The 21582-nt window shown below is 41.5% G+C and overlaps 1 protein-coding gene across 7 annotated transcripts in view; it reads right to left on the bottom strand.

The window, feature by feature from the left end:
- Positions 1-21279, bottom strand: part of atp11c (ATPase phospholipid transporting 11C) — a 61380-nt gene extending 40101 nt beyond the window's left edge. For all 7 annotated transcript variants that reach the window (XM_046849124.1, XM_046849119.1, XM_046849120.1 and 4 more), the window contains exon 1: positions 20714-21279. In XM_046849124.1, coding sequence (XP_046705080.1) covers positions 20714-20740 — 27 coding nt within the window. In that variant the 5' untranslated portion in view covers positions 20741-21279. The remainder of the gene's footprint in view (positions 1-20713) is intronic.
- Between the last annotated feature and the right edge of the window lie 303 nt (positions 21280-21582).

Here is a 21582-nt window from a genome sequence, read left to right as displayed (position 1 = left end):
TAGCAAAACCCCGTATGTTTCGTTTGGCCGTGGCCATTGCAGTGTCTGTAGCTAATCCGTCAGTTTATTTTTCTCCTACTGTTATGCTGGGCTTCTTTGGGCAGATTCTAGACGAACGTTACAGCACATTTTTTTCCAGACACTACCTGTGAACCGACTTTTCTCATAGCCGTTGGTGAGCATGTCATATGTATTCTAAGACCACTGAACTCGACTCGTGAAATTCCGGTTGTCCTTTACTGCGTACTCGTTCTTGTGAAAGCAAAATCAGCCTGAAGAGTGTGAAGCCAACTTTGATGATAGCCACACCCTCTCCCCCAGCAAAAATAACTTCCTATTTCGAATTGAATTAGGAGAGGGTTCAGGGGTTGTTTACAGGATGCTGCTTTGTAAGAAGTGCAAATAATCGCAGCAACACACATCTACACACCCTCTCCCACCCTAGCCCCTTGGTCAGAGATCTAAAGTATAAATTAGCCATTTGATTCAGTTTGATTTCATTTGATTAAGTTTGGAAAGTGCCTCAGTTTCAGTTCTTGTTGTTAGAATGCTGAACATTTGCATCGGATCAAAATGGAAAGTAAGGGATGCAAGTCAGATAATGCTTATTTTTGCAGTATTGCTATTGTTATCCTACGCCACTGTATCATATTGTATTAAATTTGAGTTATCCTAGTGTGCACAATGTAGGAAAAAGGTAAGTTGGCTGCAGCATTTGGCGAGTCAGCCTTTTCGGGAATAAATAAAGCGGTTGCTCGTGTTTCCACCCTTCAAACGAAAAACACATCATTTACCGTGCCTGTATATTGTCATCTCTTTCACAATGCTGTGCTTGTTTATTAGCTTAAACCCAAATATGTTCACATCACGGATTACCGGCATCGAAAGCAGGAGTGCGGTTTGTGGAGAAATGTTACAATTAGATTGGTTTGTGATATTTTTTTGAACATCCCATTTGACAGTTACTTCCCATTTGCTGTTCCAATAGGCTCCACTCTCCTGGGAAGATGTTCTACTAGATTTCAGAGTGGGACTGTAGAAGGCCTGAGAGTGCAGTCAGCATTCCAGTTCATCTCAAAGGTGTTTAGGAGAGTTGAGGTCAGAGCTTTATCGCAGTCCACTACAACTCATGTAAACCATATCTTCATGGAACTGGCTTTGTGCACAGCAGCACTGTCATGCTGCGAAAGGTTCGAGTCTCCTAGTTCAAGTGGAGAAAAAATTAATTGAATTGAATTCTTTCGCATCCAATCTTTTATAATTGTGTGCCTTTAACATTGTGGTAACAGTTCAAGGAAGAACCACATATGGCTGGGAAAGTCTGGTGTGCCAATACATTTGTCTACATAGTGTAGATTGTTAAGGTAATAATAAATACAAACATATGAAACTCAACCAAAATGTTGTAAAATCTTTTTCTTTAGCGTTTAAGGCTGTAATATCGAACTGGTAAACTAGTACACAACCTACAATATATATATATTTTTAACACCTGTCTATTGTGATTTGTTTCCCCCTGTTTCTGCTGTTTGCGATTTTCTCCATTATAAGCGAGCTGCTAGCTCTCAGTCCCGCCGGATGGATAAAGCGATTTTTAAGTGTGTAGTGTGCATAATTGAACAAATCATCCATCCACATCAAACTAATAAAGCATCATATCAGTGTTTTGCTGTTATTTACTGTTTCCTGCCGTCAGCAGTTCCCTCTCGCTTCTGCACCTCAACGAGTACAGTGAGTCGAACGTTTTATAATCGCTACCATGAATCTACAATACAACGAGAAAATCGATACGGCTAACAACTTCAAATACACTGCAAAGAATCTGTGCTAAAAATAGGATCATGGGAGGTAAGTGACATGGGGAACAAATTTGTTTTTGATATAAAAATACAAAATAAAGCAACATAAAACCAACTTTAGTTGAAAGAAAATAATTATGGGTTTCAGACTGTGGTAGACAAGTACAAATGATGCATCCTGAAATGTTAAAATCTGAAGCTTTGTCTTAACAAGAAGAAATGAGCAAGAATTTAAGCAAATGCACCCCTGGGTGCTGCTGTGGCACCATTTCTGGTCATTTAGATTTGAACCGTTAGGAGAAAACACTAAAAACAGAAATGTATTTCGATAGTCGTTTTGTATATGCAAGTCAAAATCGTGATAATGATTCAAATGTTTGAACTCGTATCCATGTTCTACATCTTCACCAACTGTTTGAAGCTCTTCGACATTGAGTGACTAAACATAGACTCCTGCTGTAAAAAGATGTCTGCAGATTTACCCACAAGGACTTAACTTTGAAAGAAAAAAAAAAGGAAAAGCAATCCAACACTAAGCTACTTTATCCTTGTCTTTCATTCTTGCTCATTTCCTGACCAATGATTTGTTAAGCTTCATATTCTAGCATTTGGGGCTTAGACCAGATTTCTTTTGCCCACAAGTGTACTTTATATTTCATGCCACCACATCAGCCTATAAAAACATTCACATTAATATGCATACTTTTTACAATAAACATTTTTAATAGGCAAAAGAAAAACACCTCTGAAGGGAAATGCTCAAATGCACTTATATGCAAAAGTATACAACCATTCCTGCTCCAATGCAAACAACATGAACTATCAACATTCAACCAATCAGGATTAGACTTGCTAGAAGGTGGATTTTAGGTTAAATGCTGATGAGAGCAGTTGAATATTTTGGCGTTTCAAAGAACTTATAGCTTTATTTAATCAGATCACTGGAATTGAATCCAAAACTAGTAAAAGCAGTGTTTGTGGGTGTCTTACAAGAATTATTAATCATGCTTTACACACAGTGAACACAAAGGATGTCAAATCCTGAGATAAACACTTCAGTCCTTAAGTTACACACACACACACACACACACACACACACACACACACACACACACATACATACATACACTATATTTTATACCGACAATCCTCGAGCACAACCTTCTGTACCGTACTGGTTGCTGATACATTGTTACTGTGTTTTACTGTTTGACAATTACTGTGTCTCATGTTGTCTTTTGTTATTTATTGCACTAAAATGTTGCACATGTGCACTTTGTGTTGTTAGTTTAGAGTTCTCTGTGTGGTTCTGTGTTTTGTTATGTTGTTTGATGTAACATCTTGGTCCTGGGGGAAACCTGGGGTTGTTGTTTTTCCGCTGTGTACTGCACTGTATATAGTTGGAATGACAAAGCCGACTTGACTTGACGCACACTAATGTTCCACTAGATTTTGGAGTGTGCTTGTGGAGATTTGTGTTCATTCAGACACAGAGGTATCAGTAAAGTCATGTGCTGTATAGAAGGAGGAGGACCATGGGAAAGTCAGCATTCCAATTCATCCAAAATGAGCTCAATTGTAGGCCACTCAACAACTTCCACTCCAACCCACGTAAATCATAAAAGGTTAAGGGAAGTGGCTTTGTGCTCAGCGTAACTGTAATGAATGGACACAGATGAAAATGGCTTCCCTTTTAAGTCTGGTCCCTCTCAAAGTTTCTTCCTCATACCATCTCAGGGGAGTTTCCCTTGCCACGGTCACCACTGGCTCGCTCATTAGGGACAAACATATAAGCACTAAAGTAATACATTCCAACTTTTTAACCTCTTTATCGCTGTAAAGCTGCTTTGGGACAATGTCTATTGTTAAAAGTGCTATAGAAGTAAAAATATAAATCTGTATGACAATTTGGGGAAGAATCAGTGTTATAAAATTCAACTGAAAAGTCAAAATTTCTCTACCGAAAGAGCCAGGACTTTCTCTGTAGCTCCTCTGGAGTAACGCAAAAGCTGTCAGTGTGTGTTAGCAGGCTTTCAGCTGTGCTCCAACTTGAACATGTCCTGCTCGGCCCATTTTCCAGCGTGCTTGGGAAAAGTGCAAGTGGCAGTGCTATTACTCAGAGCTTGAATTATTTAGCGATCAGAGGGAATCCAAGTGTCTGATGCACAGTATTGGCACCTCCTGGTGTGTGAGCACCGGCTAAGCCCCCCCCCATCATCACCACCACCTGTCTGGACACGTTTAGCTCGATAACGTTATTGACAGCGGTGCCTGAAGGGGAACTGAATATATTTCCTCTCAACCCATGTTATCACGCTACCTGAAATCTTAGGAGATCTTCAGCGAAACACATTAGTGATCCGGTGGAAATGACTTGGACGGTGGAAACGACTTCTCTCCACCATGGCGACATCTGCCTATTCAGCCATGTTCATCCACTCCTGACTGATGAAAGCCACGGCAAAAGTTGTTTCCATCGTCGTCAAGCGCCTCACGCATGCCTCATCTAAAGAGCCTATCTACTCCTGTCATGTGGGAGCTGCTCAGGCTTCAGTCTGTTCTGAAAACATTCAAAGTCATGGTCGTTCGAGATGTTCTGGCTTTCCTGTCAGGAACAGCCCGAGATTATGTAAGGCTCTGCGGAGTGTGACCGTGCTTGCGAGTTCTCGTAACACATCGGGTGTGTGTTCTCCGGCCGGATGGAGCACACCACGCCAGGAAATGGGAGCGGGTGCCAGCGCTTAAGAGCAGCGTCCAGATCCACCTCCAAATCCTCCAGTACTCAGGATAGAGGGCAGCGGTATAACCCGGCGGCTTCCATCAGCATTAAAGCCAATCAGTAATGGTTTTGTAAGGATAGAATGGACTTGAGGGCAAGATTCGAAATCTTACTAAACAACAGATTATTGTCTAATACCCGATACTGATCCGACATAATATCCTTTTCATAACCAAGCTCACTCTCTGCAAGCGTCTGTTAGCAATAGAGTTATGCAAATCATTCAATGCAGAGTCAGTCATCACTCGGTATTAGAGTCGTCCTCCGTCTGTATCATACTACTCCGACACATTTCCGCACTTTGTGCTGTTATGCAACCTGTTATTTTCATTCATTTCATAAAAAAGGTCCCTTGTTAATGACCTAAGAGCCAAATGAGCATTTTGATACAGGTCCAATCTGGAATAAATGCAGCGTGTGGTTAAAACTGAGACAAGTTTTTCACATTGAAGCCCTAAAAGTGAAAGAGGACACTGATAGCAGTATTTCCTTGCGGACGTACAGAGAAGGCGGGTCTAACCAGCCAGTTATATGCGACGATTCTCAACCTTGTCTTATTATAACCGGTCTATTTATTCGTGTCTTTGTGCTCTGGAGAGACAGAGTGCAATACTTCATGGGAAAGCTTGCAAAACACACACATTGTCTCACAAACACTCGCACACACGGGATGAATCTGATGGCGCGAACGCCGCGAGTCCAGGATGGGCCAGTTTCAGTAGATTGTTTTCAAGGCTCAAGATTCTTCTTACACGCCCTTGTACAATTTCATACAAATGCTAAATAAAACGGCTGCATTCCAGCTGGGGCTTTTCCATGCAAACCATCGCACAAAGCCCTCTTTGTGCAGATACTCGAGCTCTCTAATGTTCATCCTTCAGTACACACACACACACACACACACACACACACACACACAAACACAACAAAAGCAACAACTTCGATCCACTGTTGGACCCAAACAACACAAGATACAAGATCCAAAGACCTGGTCAGACTCTTGCACCATCTGACCTTACGCCATCTTTTAATTGGCTTTTATAAGACTGATATAAATGATACTTCTAAGTGATACTTCTAAGACTCAGGAGGGTAAATGGGTCTCTGGCCTTAATAGGGGACACAGGAGCCACCTGCCCAAATATGGCAGCATCCTGATGCCTTAATCCTTCTTAGGTACAAGAATGCATTAGTATAATCCAGTCCATGTGCAGACTATCATTTCCCTACATGCCTTTATACAAGAGGGAACTTTAGTCAATGCTGATGTTATCTGAATCCGAGTATGGGCCAAAAGCAAACTGTTTGTGACCCTGCAAAGCTGACATCTGATGTAGTTGTTAAAGAATCAGCATTTGTGTCCAAGGTCAAACATCTGTGTTAAAGTTTAGTTACGAAAGTTCAGTTGCTCAAACATTGGAAAAGTGTGCTGAGCTGGAAGCCACCAAAAACCACAAACTCTCACTTAGTTTTCAACAGCCACTATCTCTACACACATCTCTCTCTCTCTCTATTTAAAAGTTGCCGCTCCACTGGGTCAACACACACATGCTTTGACTGGTTGACTAACAGGTTTTGTGAAACAATTACGAGAATATAAGCTGCACGTTGTAGGTTCTGCTAAAGAATGAGAAAAAGACTAGATCTGCTTAATATTGCAACAAAAATACAACCATCATCTGCGCAAAAAAAAACAAAAAAAATCGTTTTTTTTCCCCACCACAATCAACAAAACAGCATTTTTCCATTCAAGTGTCAGTAGTACAGGATCTGAGCGGCACCTTGAGTTTTGCGAGATGGCTAGCCGGGTGTACAGCCCAGAATGACAGAAATATAAATACTGCTAGTGTGATGGTACGTCCCAATCTAGCGTACACACGCAAACAAACACTGTCAAATAAATGCAAACTAAAGACGACAATGTCATACAATGTCACAAGCCTGTGCGCTAAATGTGAGCTTTCTTATCTGTGCCACAGATCTTGTGAAACCTTAAAAAAGCAACAACAAAAAAACAACAACCTTTAACTAAAAGTGTCATGACTAATTTACAAACATGATTTAGGTTCTGTTTCTTTAAGCCCTGCACCACAATTTCACACTTGAAGCTTTTTCAGCCGCCCGTCATATACGGCATGCCTTGACAAGCATGTGCAAAATGCGCTCCCATAACAATTAGACAAACGTTACGCAAAAACAGACGTCTTAAATTAAAAAACAAACAAAACCTAGCCTTCTAACTAAACTGCACCTGGCGCATTGTCAGAGGAACGACACAACAGAGCCAAGGCTGGGCGTTTGGGAAGGTATTTGGCAGGGGTATAAAGACTGCCAGTCACTTGAGTTCTGTTGGACAAGAATACGTTTAGCCTCTATGGGAGAGCAAGATCAATTATGCAAACACATCGTACTCGGTCGTGGACAAGATCTGGTGGCTCGGCATTAGGGAAAACTCTAGCATTAGTGGATTGAGTAAACAGCAGCATTACAATATTAGATTAGACCCCAAAGAAATGATGTCCACCTAATTGAAAAAAGAAAGAAAGAGATGTGACAGTTCTGCACAGCACAGCACAGCGATTAATGCAAGCGCATGAAAGCCACACAAGAATGGCCACCTGAGCATTTTAGATAACCTTTTCCTTCTTTCTAGGTGAAATGATATTTGAAAAGTTGTGACAACACTGAACACCAAATTCATTTGTTCTGAACATGGTCGTGTTAACCAGCACACCGATCAGTTTTGACTAGTTTAAATGTGCCCCTGTGTCGTTTGGGAAAAGTGGAAGGAGGGCCAGGAGATGACTAGTAACCACGTCCCAGCAAATCCACAAGCGCAGAAATTGCGATGATACTTGTGTGGGGATGTCTGACTCGGTGTGGTGTGATTTAATTCAACTTGCCACTTCTTTATTTTAAAGGCACAAATGCTCGGGAAGATAAAGCCAGCTATGTTTTAAAACCTTGGCTAAGTTCCTTTAATTAAATTGTGATTTAATTATAGGGTATTTTCATTGTGCTTTTAGTAGTTTTGTTAGATAATCAGTAATGTGCTCAATTCCGGCTTTCTTTTATAGCACTGCTACACTTCCTGCTTTCTGTGTCCATGTATATTGTATGGCGTGTGTGTACATTATAAGCAATATGAATTCACTGCCTTTTCAAGCCATATGTGGTTCTTCCCCAAATTGTTACCACAAATTGTGAGCCACACAATTGTATAGAATGTCTTTTGATGCAGTAACATTCAATTTCTTCCTTTACTTGAACTAGGTTCCAGCATAACAATCCTCCAGTGCCCAGCAGTGTGCTCCATTAAAATATGATGTACATGGGTTGTAGTGGAAGATCTTGAGTGGCCTGCTATAGTGTTTTGACCTCGACTCTACTAAACACTTAGGAATGATTCGGAATGCTGACTGCACCCCAGGCCTGCTCACCTTGATGCCCCTAGTGGCTAAAGAGCACAAATCTCCACAAAGCACACTCCAAAATCTAGTGGATCATCTTCTTAGAAGCACATATAAATCTTATGGTCAAACTTTGTCCATATAGATATTAAAGTTTAGATTATTTTAGAACATGGTTAATGCTCAGGCACAATCAATCTCTGACAGCAGTAAAGGAACAAGTAGTGACTGCTGTATTCCATATGCATAACATAATTAACATAACATACTGCTGCATTACTAACAAGTTTTCATTATCCCATCATTGACAACACTGATTTAAATGCCTATTTCGATTCATCATTCAATTCTTTACGCAGGAAAGTCATGCAAAATACTGATCGCTGGGATTTAATTAGCTCAGGCCGTTTTAGTTTTTTTTTTCCCCGACGGGAGACGCCACTGAGGTGGACATCAGGAAGCGACACAGCGCAATGCAAGATCAATGATCATAATCAAACAATGTTATAGTGACGCTATACAGAACAAGCGAGCCATTTCAAAAGTCTAGTTCTGTTACTTGCAGATTCAGCAAAAATGCACAAGTCAGAGGTTGATTAGGATAAATAAAATAAATACGGCAAGCAGTAAGCAAGAAGCTTGTAATTGATGTACTTGTAACGAGACGGCTACGCTCCTCCTTATCTGCTATTAATAAAATGGCCAAAATATATTAAAAAGAACCAGGTGCAGCGATTTCCATTTGATGCACTCTCACATTTGCAATCTCATTTTTGATTTGCATGCCAAATAAGCGCATGCAAACAACAAGCTCAAGGCTCACAGACCCACGTCTGCAGTTTTGCATCACAGCCACAGGGAAAAACAAAAAAAACACACAAGGTTCAATCCAGTGTATTAGATCAGATTTAACATTCTTTAAATTCCAATTTCGCAATGTATTTTACCATTAGTACTTAAGGGGGCAGTGGGAGCCCATCCAAAGTGCATTTTCACACCGGAAATCTGTTTGGATAGAAGTATACAGTAAGCTGGCCTTAAGAGCTTTTATACTGCATCGTAAAGTGGTTAGCTTCTTTCCTGCACAGAAAGGATTACTTTCTCCCTCCATTCATTCACTTTAAAGACACACAAACACACACACGCTCACACACACAAAACCCTATCAACAACATCCTCCTCATCAACCTCATTATACTGTGTATCCACATATAGCAAAGTTTGTGGACACCAGACACCAAAGATCTTTGCTTTTTAAAACATCTCACTCCACATTAACCCCCCCGATTTGCTGTTTTAATAACCTCCACTCTCTTGGGAAGATGTTCCACTAGATTTTAAAGTGTAGTTGTGGAGATTTGTGCTTATTAAACCCCTAGGTTGTTAATAAAGTCAGGTACTGATGTAGGATAGAGAAGGTCTAGGGTTCAGTCAGCATTCCAATTCATCCCAAAGGTGTTCAATAGCGTTGACGTCAGAGATCTATAGCAGGCCGCTATATATCTTCAACTCCAACCCATTTACACCATATCTTCATAGAGTTCACTTTACGCACATTGGCATGGTCATGCTGGAGCAGGCTTGGCTCTCCTAAGTCAAATGAAGGGAAAAGTTTATTCCATAATGCTTACATCCTATACAATTGTATGCTTTGTGGTAACAGTTTGGGGACAAACCCCACATACGGCTGATCCATATAGTGTTTCCTCTATTCTGCATACAACTCTATGTGCCAGGCTCATCTTCAGCTTATAATGGTTTAAAATCAGACACAATCTGCCAGTCAATCTGTTCATCTTTACACAATTGAGCGGCTCCTGCAGTTCGGTGTAAATAGATCATTTAGTTACTCTGCACTTGTTATTCTACTTGGCAAACTGATCTCGAGTGAAAGAGTTCTGACGCATAAACCCTGAGTACTGCATTACACCATCTTCATATGCATCAGCTCAGCAGCTAAAGCATATGGGTGAAGCGAGCAGGAACACAAGCTGAGGTAGAATGTTCGAGTAGACAATGAGCTCCTGAGCATGTCAGAGTGATGATATCCTGCCATCATGCCATTTAGACCGAATAATGAAGGATACACAACTGGCTGAACTCCAGACTCATCCACTGCAACGCCAGGCGCTGTTGCAAATTGAAAACCCCCCAAAATGGCACTCTGCATGCTTTGCATGTTCATTTGCTTACTCAGGATATACGAGGCACAGCATGAGGCACCGGCTGCCGGGTTCACAGGGCTCTCGCTATACTAAAAAGGCACCTTGTAATTAAGAGCGGTGTAAGAAAAGAGAGCAAGAGAGAGGAAGATCAATGCATGTTTAAAAATAGCCAGCGAGGCCCTTTATTTAACTCGAGCATGTGACTGAATGCTACCTGCACAAAAAGAAAAGCAAAGGGAAATGAGCTCAAAGGGCAGTTCTAACAGGGTTAGTAAGGAGTTTGATACGTTTCTAAGAGTTCCACTGATACCGTGGAGGAACCTTATGCACTATGAGATATTCAGTAAATATGATGTGACCTGATGTGGACAAAAGTATTAGGACAACTGACTCTTCCCCAAACTTTTACCACAAAGTTGGAGGCACAGAATTGTATACAATGTCTTTGGATGCAAGGTGGAGATTTTCTCTTCACTTGAACTAGGAGACCCAAACCTGTTCCAGCATGACAATGCCCCTGCACATAAAGTGAGCTCCATTAAGATATGGTTTGGGTTGGAGTGGAAAATCTTGGGTGGCCTTCTGTAGAGTGCTGACCTCAATCCTACTCAACGCATGAAACATTGACTGCCTTCATCAGGACCTGGCTTTACTAACACTCTTGCATATATAGTACACTTCAACTAGAAAGGCACAGAAATTCTGATGACTTATTCGAGTTATCCATAACTTATCCATGATATAATTCATTCATCTCTAATTTTTCACTTTTCCTGTAGCGTGTCAGCAAAAATATGTATATAATTTACATCTTCTGCACAAAAAAATGTTCTAAAGAATTTTTTTTAACTCCGTTATATTAATAATATATTAGTAAATGTCGAAACATGTACTTGGCTGGGGAATCAGATTTACACTTTGGCAGAAAGTAGAATTGTGTGATCAGCAGAAATGTGTGGTGCCATGGGGCAATGAAAGAAGCGTACAAAGCCACTGTTACGGTCAGTGCTGGGAGCGTGGCAAGAACTCTGCGACAGTAAATGTGCCAGGGGGACACTGGTTGTTAGAGCGAGCTTTGGCCGGGGACATTTGGGAACAGCACTATGCAGCCTGAAGCCGCAGGAGGTTCGATATCTCCCCCTCTGGATCTATTATTTATCTCGGTGAAGACGTGACATTTAGCACCATGAAGATTGCAGGCAATAAACACCAGCTTTCAGCTGTCGCCATGTCAAGCAGATTCTCAAGCTGTGTTACAAGCTCGCCGTGTTTTCCTTTCGCACCCGGTAAAGACGCCTTCATGGGAGCGCCGGGAGCGTGTTTAAATAGCCGTGGCGTGTTGTGTATCGAGAAGCAGCTAAAAGTGTTTGTGAAACAGTGTAGCGACAGCAGGCGAGCTGCTCTGTGGCCTGGTCTTTATTACCAGAGCATCCCTTTCTCAGAAACATAATGAGAAATGGCATGATTATTGCACAGCCTTTCCTGTGCTGAAATCCTTTGCCTAACAGTTACAAAAAACAAAAGACACTAGAAGCATCAGTACAGTCTCATCTACAATAGAGGAACAAGGGCACATAATAGAAAGCACTTTATTACATGTTCATTGAAGCTACTGGATCTCTGTGGCTGAAACGTGCTTTTTCGGCACGCGGATCACAGAGCGGATTTCGCATCGCTTTTCAGTCGGCCTGCTTTGGAAGGCGATAACGCGGCAAGTGTATTGAAAACCTGAAGATGGTAGCTGTGAAGCTGGCACACTATAAAGACAGTTACATCTTAAACAAGAGCGCACAAGCACCTGGCACGAAAAGAGAGAAGAATCCAGCACCAGGTCTCTTACTTTACTTTAGCACATCATCTGATCCTGTCCAAAGTCTGCTCAGCATAAAAGAAGTGCTTGAGCATTTACTCAATGATTTGGTTCAGTGCCTTTCACTTCTCGTCTCTTCGCCATGTTTCAGTCGCTGCGATCCAGACATCTACGTGACACTTATCTTAGGCGAATATAGTTTGCAACAGACATTGTGTTTTTACCAGGGGGGGGATTGTTGAGTCACAGCGCGAATGAATCATGCATTTTAAAGCACTCTTTTTACACAGTCTCAGGCAGCATTGAGTAAATATGCACAAACAGTGAACAAGAGGCATTCTCTGGTGTAAAGGAGAAGGAGCGGGGAACAAAACAAACACATTGTCTGCACATTCTGCACAAATCAATCAGTCTCACTGAGATGTTGCTCTCAAATGGATAATCAGTACATGAACAGCTGAAAGCGATCTTGAATTCGCAGAAAACAATGTCAACAAGAGTTGCAGCTGCATCGAAAATTGAAAGAGTGCTCCGTGTAACGATACACAAACTTCAAAATTCAATAAAGTGCAATATGCGGGTGTCTCCATGTGATCGCGGTGTAATATTTGCACTCATTTGTTAACTTTGGCACACGAGCATTTCGTTTCCTGCGCTTTCTGACCGTCAGTGCTGTAACTTAGCAGGAAAACAACATGCTTCCTATACAACAGACCTTAAGGATTTGGGGAACTTTTCCGCTTCCTGATGACTGGAAGCATTGTTTTCACTCCACTATCAGTGGGGAGGTTATTGTTTAAACCACTGTAGGCTTTTTTTTGTTCGTTTTTTTTGTTTTTTTAAGAGGAGAGAGTGTTGGAGTTTGGTCAAATCTACATTATTCATTTAGATTACATGATTTGAGCAACATTGTATGACAAACGGCCTGCATTATAATCCACAAGTGAATTACAAGGACGTGAATCGAGAGCATTATTAGAAGGTGCCTACGTGTGTATATATGTATGTGAGCTCATTTACTGTAATTCACAATTTCTGATCATTAGTGAGAATCTGACAGTCGTGTAAAGTTTGGTATAGGTATATAATTGGTATATAAGATCTATAAATGGCATACTTTTGTTAGATTCCTTATTCTGCTGGATTCATTGCGCCAAGTTTCTGTGCTACTGCTACCACATTAGTCTATGACTAATCTAATCTATTTGACTGCATTGTGGCTTTTATCCTGTGTAAAGCGAACGAAAGAAACAATTTCACTCATTTAGCTGAATTTTTAGTAGCTGCCTGATATGACGCTTAAAAAAAAAAAAAAAAAAAACGCTGACAGGCTTAAAATTAAAAACTAAAACCCTACATCTCAGCTCTCAGACTCCTGATGTCATTATCTTTTATTACACAACCAGCAATCGTGACTGTAATTACTGTTCAGTTAATTATCCCATGTTGCATAGATCGAGCCATAAAAATATATAGGCATTTGAAATATACAGCCATTCGTACAGCATCATCTGCAATTAAACCACAAGCTGTAGTATGTGAACGTGTGTGTTCTCGTGAGCAGAATTTTATAGATGCAGCTCTATAAGTAACATTGGCTTTCACCATTGCAAAATACCTCAATCTGTCTCTTCGCCTCCTCTCTCTCTCTATATAGCTCTCTCTCTCTATCGCTCTCTCGCTTACACACGCGAGCACGCATATACGTTTCATCATCCTCTTCACATGTCTATGTGAGTGCACTCGGAGTACTGCTTCGAGTTGAAGCATGGCAAAGGGAATCTCAGGACGAGGTTTTTATAAACAGAACGAAACAGAACAGAAATGCATCCTGAGCAGTGTGAGTTTAGAAAGGAGAAGCATTGTGAGCAGAATTTTAAAAGAAACGAGCCCGTTCCATTATTTACCGCTACAAACTGAACTCGGCTCTCGCTTCTAGCTCGCTTTTAGAGATAGACAAAATGCCAGGGAAAAAAAATACAAAAAAAAAAAAAATACAAAAACGACACACCCAAAGCATCCACCACTCCGCCCCCCTTTCTTATTTCACTGGCGCAGTCTCTGGAAGAGTCTAGAAGCATACGGCAGTTAAAGCAAAACGTGCTCTGGCGTTTCTCTGTATCTGCTTACTTTGGCCTTCACAATCTGGTGCCTGTGTGGTGTGGAAAATAAAGCTTCATCTGTAAAGGAAGACACAGGGAGCAGAAGTCGGTGTAAGCAATTCTGTCTTCCTGCCAGTTAAGGAAAGATTGTTGGGGTGGTGGTTGGGGGAAGGGGTGGTGGGCAAGACAAATGGCGGGAAAGAGGAGCGAGACTCTGATCGATATGTAGCTCTCTGGATGAAACAGGACTGATAAATCACAGAGTCCAGGAAGGCCCTTTATCCCACCTCACCCCTCATCCCTGCTGCCTTCCCAATACTGTCGTCGGTTTGACTTTTGCCCTCCAACAGGTGGACGGGGGCTATTACTGGACCAATACTGCTCCCAAAGTCCCACTACAGGGAGGCAATCTGATACAGAACAGTGCTTCAGATTTCCATTTGCTTAACATCCTGCAAAACAAGCAAATGCCGGAGTGCTCAAGAGAGCGCATTTTCAGCGGACAGAGTTGTGGGACACTAGAGGCCTTAAGCACTGCTGATGCTCTCACTTTTTTGTCGCCTTTTCACTGGGCAACTTTCATCCAAAAATGGTCAGCGATTAATGCACTATCACCATTATAGGGCAGATGGCAACAACAGTGGTATTAGCAGTGGGGAGAAAATGTGAAGCGCCCCAAGCTAACACACAGCTCAAAGTCACTTATAACAGGGCGAGTGGGAAATGATGTAGTGGTGATGGTGGTGATGTGCGTTTGTTTATATACTATATGGGCTCGCTCAAACGACCCACGCAACAAGTTTTGGGACTAGTAGATCCAATCTTGCTGTAAGAAACTGAGTAAAAATGGTGAAAGACTTGAAAAAGAATGAGCAAAGCTTGTTGTAATTCGCTGAAGAACTTGTTGTAAGCCTTCAAAAGCTCTGAAAAAAAATGAGCATGTATCAGGATGGTGAGTACTATAATAGCATTGCGGAAAGAAATTACAAAGGGAGGAATTCCAAAAAAAAAAGCAAAAGAAATTGCTCCCACACACATCAAAAGTCTGCAGTCTGTTAACAGTCACCTCCTTCTTCAGATCTCCTCAGGGGATCACTTCAAAAACATGCGTTTGACGCATCAAACCGAGTTCTGGACTTGCCAACTTTAAACTCTATACTATAATGAAGCAGAGGAATGTCGGAGCAAATTTTGTAATATACAGTACATATAAAAAGTATTTAGACCCCTTTCACTTTTTTCCCGATCGTTCAAATAAATTTCTTTTTTTTCTTATTAATCTACTCATTATGCCATAATGACGGTCAAAACCAAACTGTAGAAATTGTCTTTTCTTTTTTATTAAAAAAAAAACCTGTAATATCAGATGCACATGAGTATTCAGACCCTTTGCAACTTGAAAATTAGCTCAGGTGCCTCCAATATCTCCTGATCATTGCTGAGATCTTTCTACACCTTTATTAGAGTTCGGCTGGAAATGAAATCGATTGGACATGATTTGGAAAAGGTGCACACCTCTTGGTAGAACGCCTGACAATGCCTAACAGAGTGCAAACCAAGCTATGAGATCAAATGTTCAGGATTGAGAGAAAGTTGAATGGAGCAATGTACAGTGATATCCTCAAGAAAAAACCTGTTCCACAGCGCTCAGGATCTCAGTCTGGGCCAAAGGTTTACATGTCAACAACTTTAAGCACACAGCCGAGACAACCCAGGTCTGGCTTAGGGACAACTCTGTGAATGTTCTTGACTGGGCCAGCCAGAGCCCTAACCTGAACCCTATTGAACATTTGTGGAGAGACCTGAAAGTGCCCATTAAACCTAATCCTGCTTGAGAGGATTTGCCATGATGAATGGCAAGAAAACCCCCCAATCCAGGTGTGCATAGCTAGTTGCATCATTCTCATAAAGATTCAAGGCTGTAATTGTTGCTTCAACTAAGTCCTGAGTAAAGGGTCTGAAAACTGTAATATTTCATCTTATTGTGGGGTTCTCAGTGTAGATTAATAAGAGAAGAAAAAGAGAGAACGATTGTAGTATCAGCCTGCAACATAACAAAAAATAAATAAATACTGATTACTTTCCGAATGCACCACATTTATGTGCACAAGCAAAAATGTGAAGTTTTAAACACAAACTAATTTCTTGAAGCCTAATTGTGGTGTAGACTCTGAGAACAATTTGGCAACGTTATCTTGGTGTGTGTTTCTGTCGGGTTGGTACCAACCCGAAAGGAACACACACCACAATCAGTAAGGGGAAGGAGACATTAAAGAGCAAGAACTGCATTTCAATACAACCCATCCCAGAAGTGAAATGTTTTTATCTGTTTTTAATAATTAAAGAAAACTAAAAACTGTATGCTATTGCATTTCTGAAAGGCCTCCACCCTGTGCACAAGATAGCAGTGGCCACACGAGATAGATGTTTCAGAGCGCAGTGAAGGGGCCATGTGATTTTGCCTGACTTAATACTGCAGCTTACTAATGACAGTGGGTTTAATGGCGCTCTTTCATTATTCGGAAGTTAATGCAAGTCAAAACATAATAAACCAGTTCAGCTTTATTTGGTGTAACACCAGTGCTGGATGTAATGAGAGCAATAAAAGAGAAATGAGACCAGGAGTAACTGAAAACAGTGATTATTCAGCAAACCTCTGAAGGCAACTTCCTGTCACCACTACGATGATTATGATATGACAGTTCGTGATTAAGTACACAATCATTTGTTTTGGATTTTGTTTGTCGTCCCCACACACACACACACACAATGCTTTGTGTGATACCTCAGTAACTTTGATATAATTGAATAATTGTTTGATCGTAGTTAAATTCAAAAGATAGCTACGCTCAGTGAACATGAATAATGGCATGCATTATGTAAGGAATAAAAAACACTGGGGTTGATTATTTTTTCAATAGCAACACATCTTGGGGAGTTTTATTCCACTTGCACCACATGAACTGCATGCTGCCTGACGTGCCTACATTTTAGCTTATTGTCTAAAGAAAAAGAAATTTTGGTCAGATACAGTATACATTACAGAGCAGTGAAATTCAGTGCCATTTCAAGCCAGGGTCAGAGCGCAGGTTAACAGCAATGTTCAAGGCCCCCACAATGGCGGTTTGATCAGCAACCTATCTGAACCCTTATCTGCTTGCAGGGGCACTGTTTCTGCTCTGATACAAGCTTTCTAACAAGCTAGAACATGCGAAGACAGGATTTCACAGAGATGTATACTTTTCATTTTTCATAACTCAAATTATAGAGTTATTCTTCTAATGTCTTCTTTATGCAGTTTGTTTATAAAAAAAAATGTTAATCCTTTCTCCTGGATAATTTTCCATGTTGGAAAGGTTGACACTGAAGAATCCTTCCAAAAATGCTTGATAAGCATCAAGTTACAGAAAGCTTCACCAAGTGTTTTTTTCCAACGGTTTATTTGAAGCATTCCTGTGTACATTCTTGCTACTAAAACAAGCGAGAATTTTAACTTAATGAACTGCTGCCGCCTCTCATGCCAGTCCTGCAATTCAGTGTTTGGTATAATAGGAAAATAAAACAACAATTTGGCTGTATTGGGCACAGCTAACGTAGGTATCCGCGTGACATACGGTAACGTCTATACACCTGCTTTCCATTCAGAAAGAAATGGAATGAAATCCCCGCTGCATAAACGTAATAACACTTCAACTTTATTGTTGTTAACTTGCAAAAGCAGATCAAATCTAATAGCTAATTTAATTTGCTATTATATAAAATGAGGCTGAAATAAAAAGCTAGCACGTAGAACAGGAACGTAGTAATTTTATGCCAATACTGTAATCGGTGGTGAAAAAAACAACAACCTTGTTCTACAATTGACTGCAGTTTGACTCGGTTCCTCAGGCAGGGACATCAAATAAACATAACTGCACAGAAATCATCAACAGCGCACAAAGTGGCTTTTATTTTTGAAGCCGAATACTGCTGAGTATTCGCTTCGGAACGCTCCGCATATTAGCTTGTTAAGTCTGTGTCACTGGCTATGCAAGGCACTGTTTTGAGGAAGGCATTTTACATCACATCAGTGTAAAAATGACTTCATTCCAAGCCCAGACTTCCCACTTTCAAAGCAATTGGACTGCAGCCACAGTGGAATGGTGTTGAACAGGGAAAAACTTACCACACGAAAAAAATATTTGTCTGTGAAGGGAAAGGATTGATAGACCCAGAAACCAGTCACACATAATAACATCAGCAGAAAAGCTGCTAGTAGACGCAGGGTCACACTAGAAAATATCAATGGATGCAGAGTAAATATGCTGATCTACTGAAAAGAATGGTGAAGAAGGGTCAGAGTAAACAGCATAATCGTTATACAGCTCTTGCTCTATTATAGCTAGTATCTACATAGCTCATGCTGCCTGTCTCAGGATTAAGACAACAGGTGCCTAGAGGTGATTACAGAGGCAGTAAAGCTGCTCAGAGCCACCAATAATGCAATGGGTCAAACCTCACAAACGCAATAAACAGCATGTGACTTTAACCTACAACAGTCTGAAGGAAGCATTGTGGGTAAAAGCGAAGAACACTATAGAGAAGGGAATGTTAATATTTGACACTTTTGGTCATCACTTGTCCCCAAACGGCAGGATGCACTGCAAAATCGGCAAGTTGTGCTTTTCCTTAGAACCGTTGCTACAATAACCAAATGTTTAGACACCTGCAAAATAGTGATGCATTTTACTGATCAAGCAGTTTAGTGAAAAATGAGTTAAACGCAGTCTCCGCCGGGTATACCCAGTAGGTCACGTCACGTGTCATTTATTGCCTTTGTGATATGCTCGGGTTTGGCCGATTGCCCTGAGGATTACAACGTTTTCCTGCTACGTCCACATTATTCCGGAGAGATCTGAAATCTCATGTGATCCCTATTCAGCGTGCCCGGTGTAAAACGTGTAAGAACTTCGGCCTGCGCCATTTCCATCATCGGTTTGGCTTTACTTCTTCCTGTTGACATCATACACCATGTTTTTCCGTTGAAGGAATCGCATCACTGTTTCAGATGATTGAAATTCATCTGTATTTCTGAATATCTCATTCCAGACTACAATGCAAAATGTACAAACTGAACAAAGTGTTTAAGGTGGGGGGGGGGCTTTTGAGCTTATCCAGATTCCTGTGAATGTAGACTAAAATTTGGCAATTTAATCAGTGGACACACTGGAGTGGAAAAATTGATCACGTCTCTAGGGTACACTAGAGTAAAACAGGCCGTCCTCTCTGAGGTTGGAGCGATGCCATACTGTCTCAGTCCTATCATTCTTCACTTGCCAATCATGGGTATCCCTGAGGTTTTTATGAGGAAAAATGCTGATAGCGATTTAGGTTCGATGGTGTGATGCTGCGCTGTGATGCAGCATGATCAGGACGTGTTCAGCTGACTTCAAATGCTCGAAAATAAGCACACCCTACCCGTTCGGTATAATGGTGAAGAGCTGGCTGTTGGTGGGCACTGGCATACGACTATACTAAACAGGTTGTTGCAGGGTGTTTTCCTTTCCTGAATGAACGCTATATTTCACAGACTTTTACAACCGTACTTAAGGCAACTCTGCAGCCTACTGAAAAAAAAACAATTTATGACTTTAACGATCAAACGCTTATTGCTGTTCAAACATATTAGCTGGATGTAAATTTGCCAAGACGTACAAAAACCCAAATGAATTGTGCTTCGTATATGAGAGGAGGATGTGAGCATGTCAGCAGCGGCATGAACAGCAGAGCCGGGGCTTCCAACATCACCATGTGCTGACAACCAGATAAACAGAATAATTAGTTATAATGCATGCTGTCTGAGCTGCATGATTTAGCCGAGCACTTCCCATCTAATGAGGGACATTTAGGGAATTAATTCTGGGATTCAATGGAGGAAGACTGCAACCCTAAAGTACTATTAGATTAAAGTCAAGCCGGAAGTGCAGCTCTTATAAATAATCAGATTTGCCTGGATTGATTTCAGTGAACTGGCAGAAGGATCTTCTTCACACAGCAAAATCCCCAGTGATGCATTAACAGAGCTCAGGAATCCTCCCTGGACTTACCCAAGTGTCAGTGTAACGCTATGTGGATTCACTCAGCCCTTGGGGGGCGTCCTGGGTAGCGTTAGCTGGTTATAACGCGTAATAAAGCGTTTGGAGAGAAGTAGAGTACCTTTTTTTATTATTATTATTTTAACCCCAGCAGGAGGAAGTCCTCTTTCTCCCTCTTCCTCTCTCTCCCTCTCTCTCTTTCTCCCTCTCCCTCTCCCTCTCTCTCTCTCACTTCTTCCTGACTCGTGATTATATCCAAGCGCTGCGTTCAAACCCAGACTTTATAACGATCTTATACAAGGAACAATTTGTCCAAAAAGTAACCGTTAAACACGTCGGCGATACACGACAGGGAGAAAAAGCCTGTAGAATTGTTAGTAAAAATATGTATTAAAAAAACATAAAAACAATATTTATGACATGAAAAGGCGCTAATGGAACAGGAGCTGCTGTAGCGCGCGCGTCCACGTTCTCCTTAACAGTCGCTCCGGTAATGAGGGACGCCGTGTGCGTGTGTGTGTGTGTGTGTTTAATCGGGATGTTTTTTTTTATGATTTATTTTAGATGTACTTACCAGACGATTTAGCCTTCTCCGTATCATACTTGACTCCTTTAGTCTTCTTTGGCAAAAATAATAATAAAAATGCGGTTCCTTTTGTTTCTCAGCCGAACTACCAGCCTACACGCTGTAGCCACGATTAACTTTGCATGTATGACGCTAAATAAAGCCGGTTTAGCCTATAGCTAAGCTATCTGTTGGCTGCTCCGCTTGTCTTGGCTGCGCGGGACGCGGCGGGGAAGCTACATGCTCCGTGTGCTCTTCCACTTGTTCCTCCTCTCACCATTCGCATATCGGGGGGTTCGTCCGCAGTCCGCGGCGAGGCGCCGGTGCTAGTGGCGGCAGCTCCCCGTGTTCAGCGGCATCGTGCGCCTTTGCACTACTGCGCGGTGCCCTGTTGCTGAGCTTCAACACACAGGTTTCCTCCTCGCCTCTGGAGCCTTCAGGCTGCACGGAAGTGCTCAGGCTCACAGAAGAGCGGATTTGCTTAAGAAAAAAAAAGTGACAGGGCTTTAATGGGCGAGGATGCACGTCTGTATAGCTCGCATGCCGCCCACTTGCCTCTCTCTCTCTCTCTCTCTCTCTCTGACGCCCTGTCAAACACATTTTTACTCCACGCAACGCAGAAGTCTTTACGCCACGCTAAGCCCCTCCCACCCGGACCCGCCATTTACGTACCGCTTCATGGGAAATGTGGTTTTTTACGAGTTCGCGTGTCGAGTCAAAGACGCCTCAGCAGTTTCGATCGAGTGTATACTTTCGTTTTCACTTATACTGAAGTTGGGGTCTTAATGGTTTCTTTATTAAGTGCGTGGTTGAGCAATGGCAAAAGTGGTGTAGATGACACGGGCAGCACTATTTATTACAATAATAGCAAACATTTT

This window comes from Silurus meridionalis, chromosome 5 (genome assembly GCF_014805685.1).
Source record: "Silurus meridionalis isolate SWU-2019-XX chromosome 5, ASM1480568v1, whole genome shotgun sequence".
NCBI lineage: Eukaryota > Metazoa > Chordata > Actinopteri > Siluriformes > Siluridae > Silurus > Silurus meridionalis.
The sequence above is the reverse complement of the archived record's forward strand: the minus strand, read 5'-3'. Positions and strand labels throughout refer to the sequence as shown.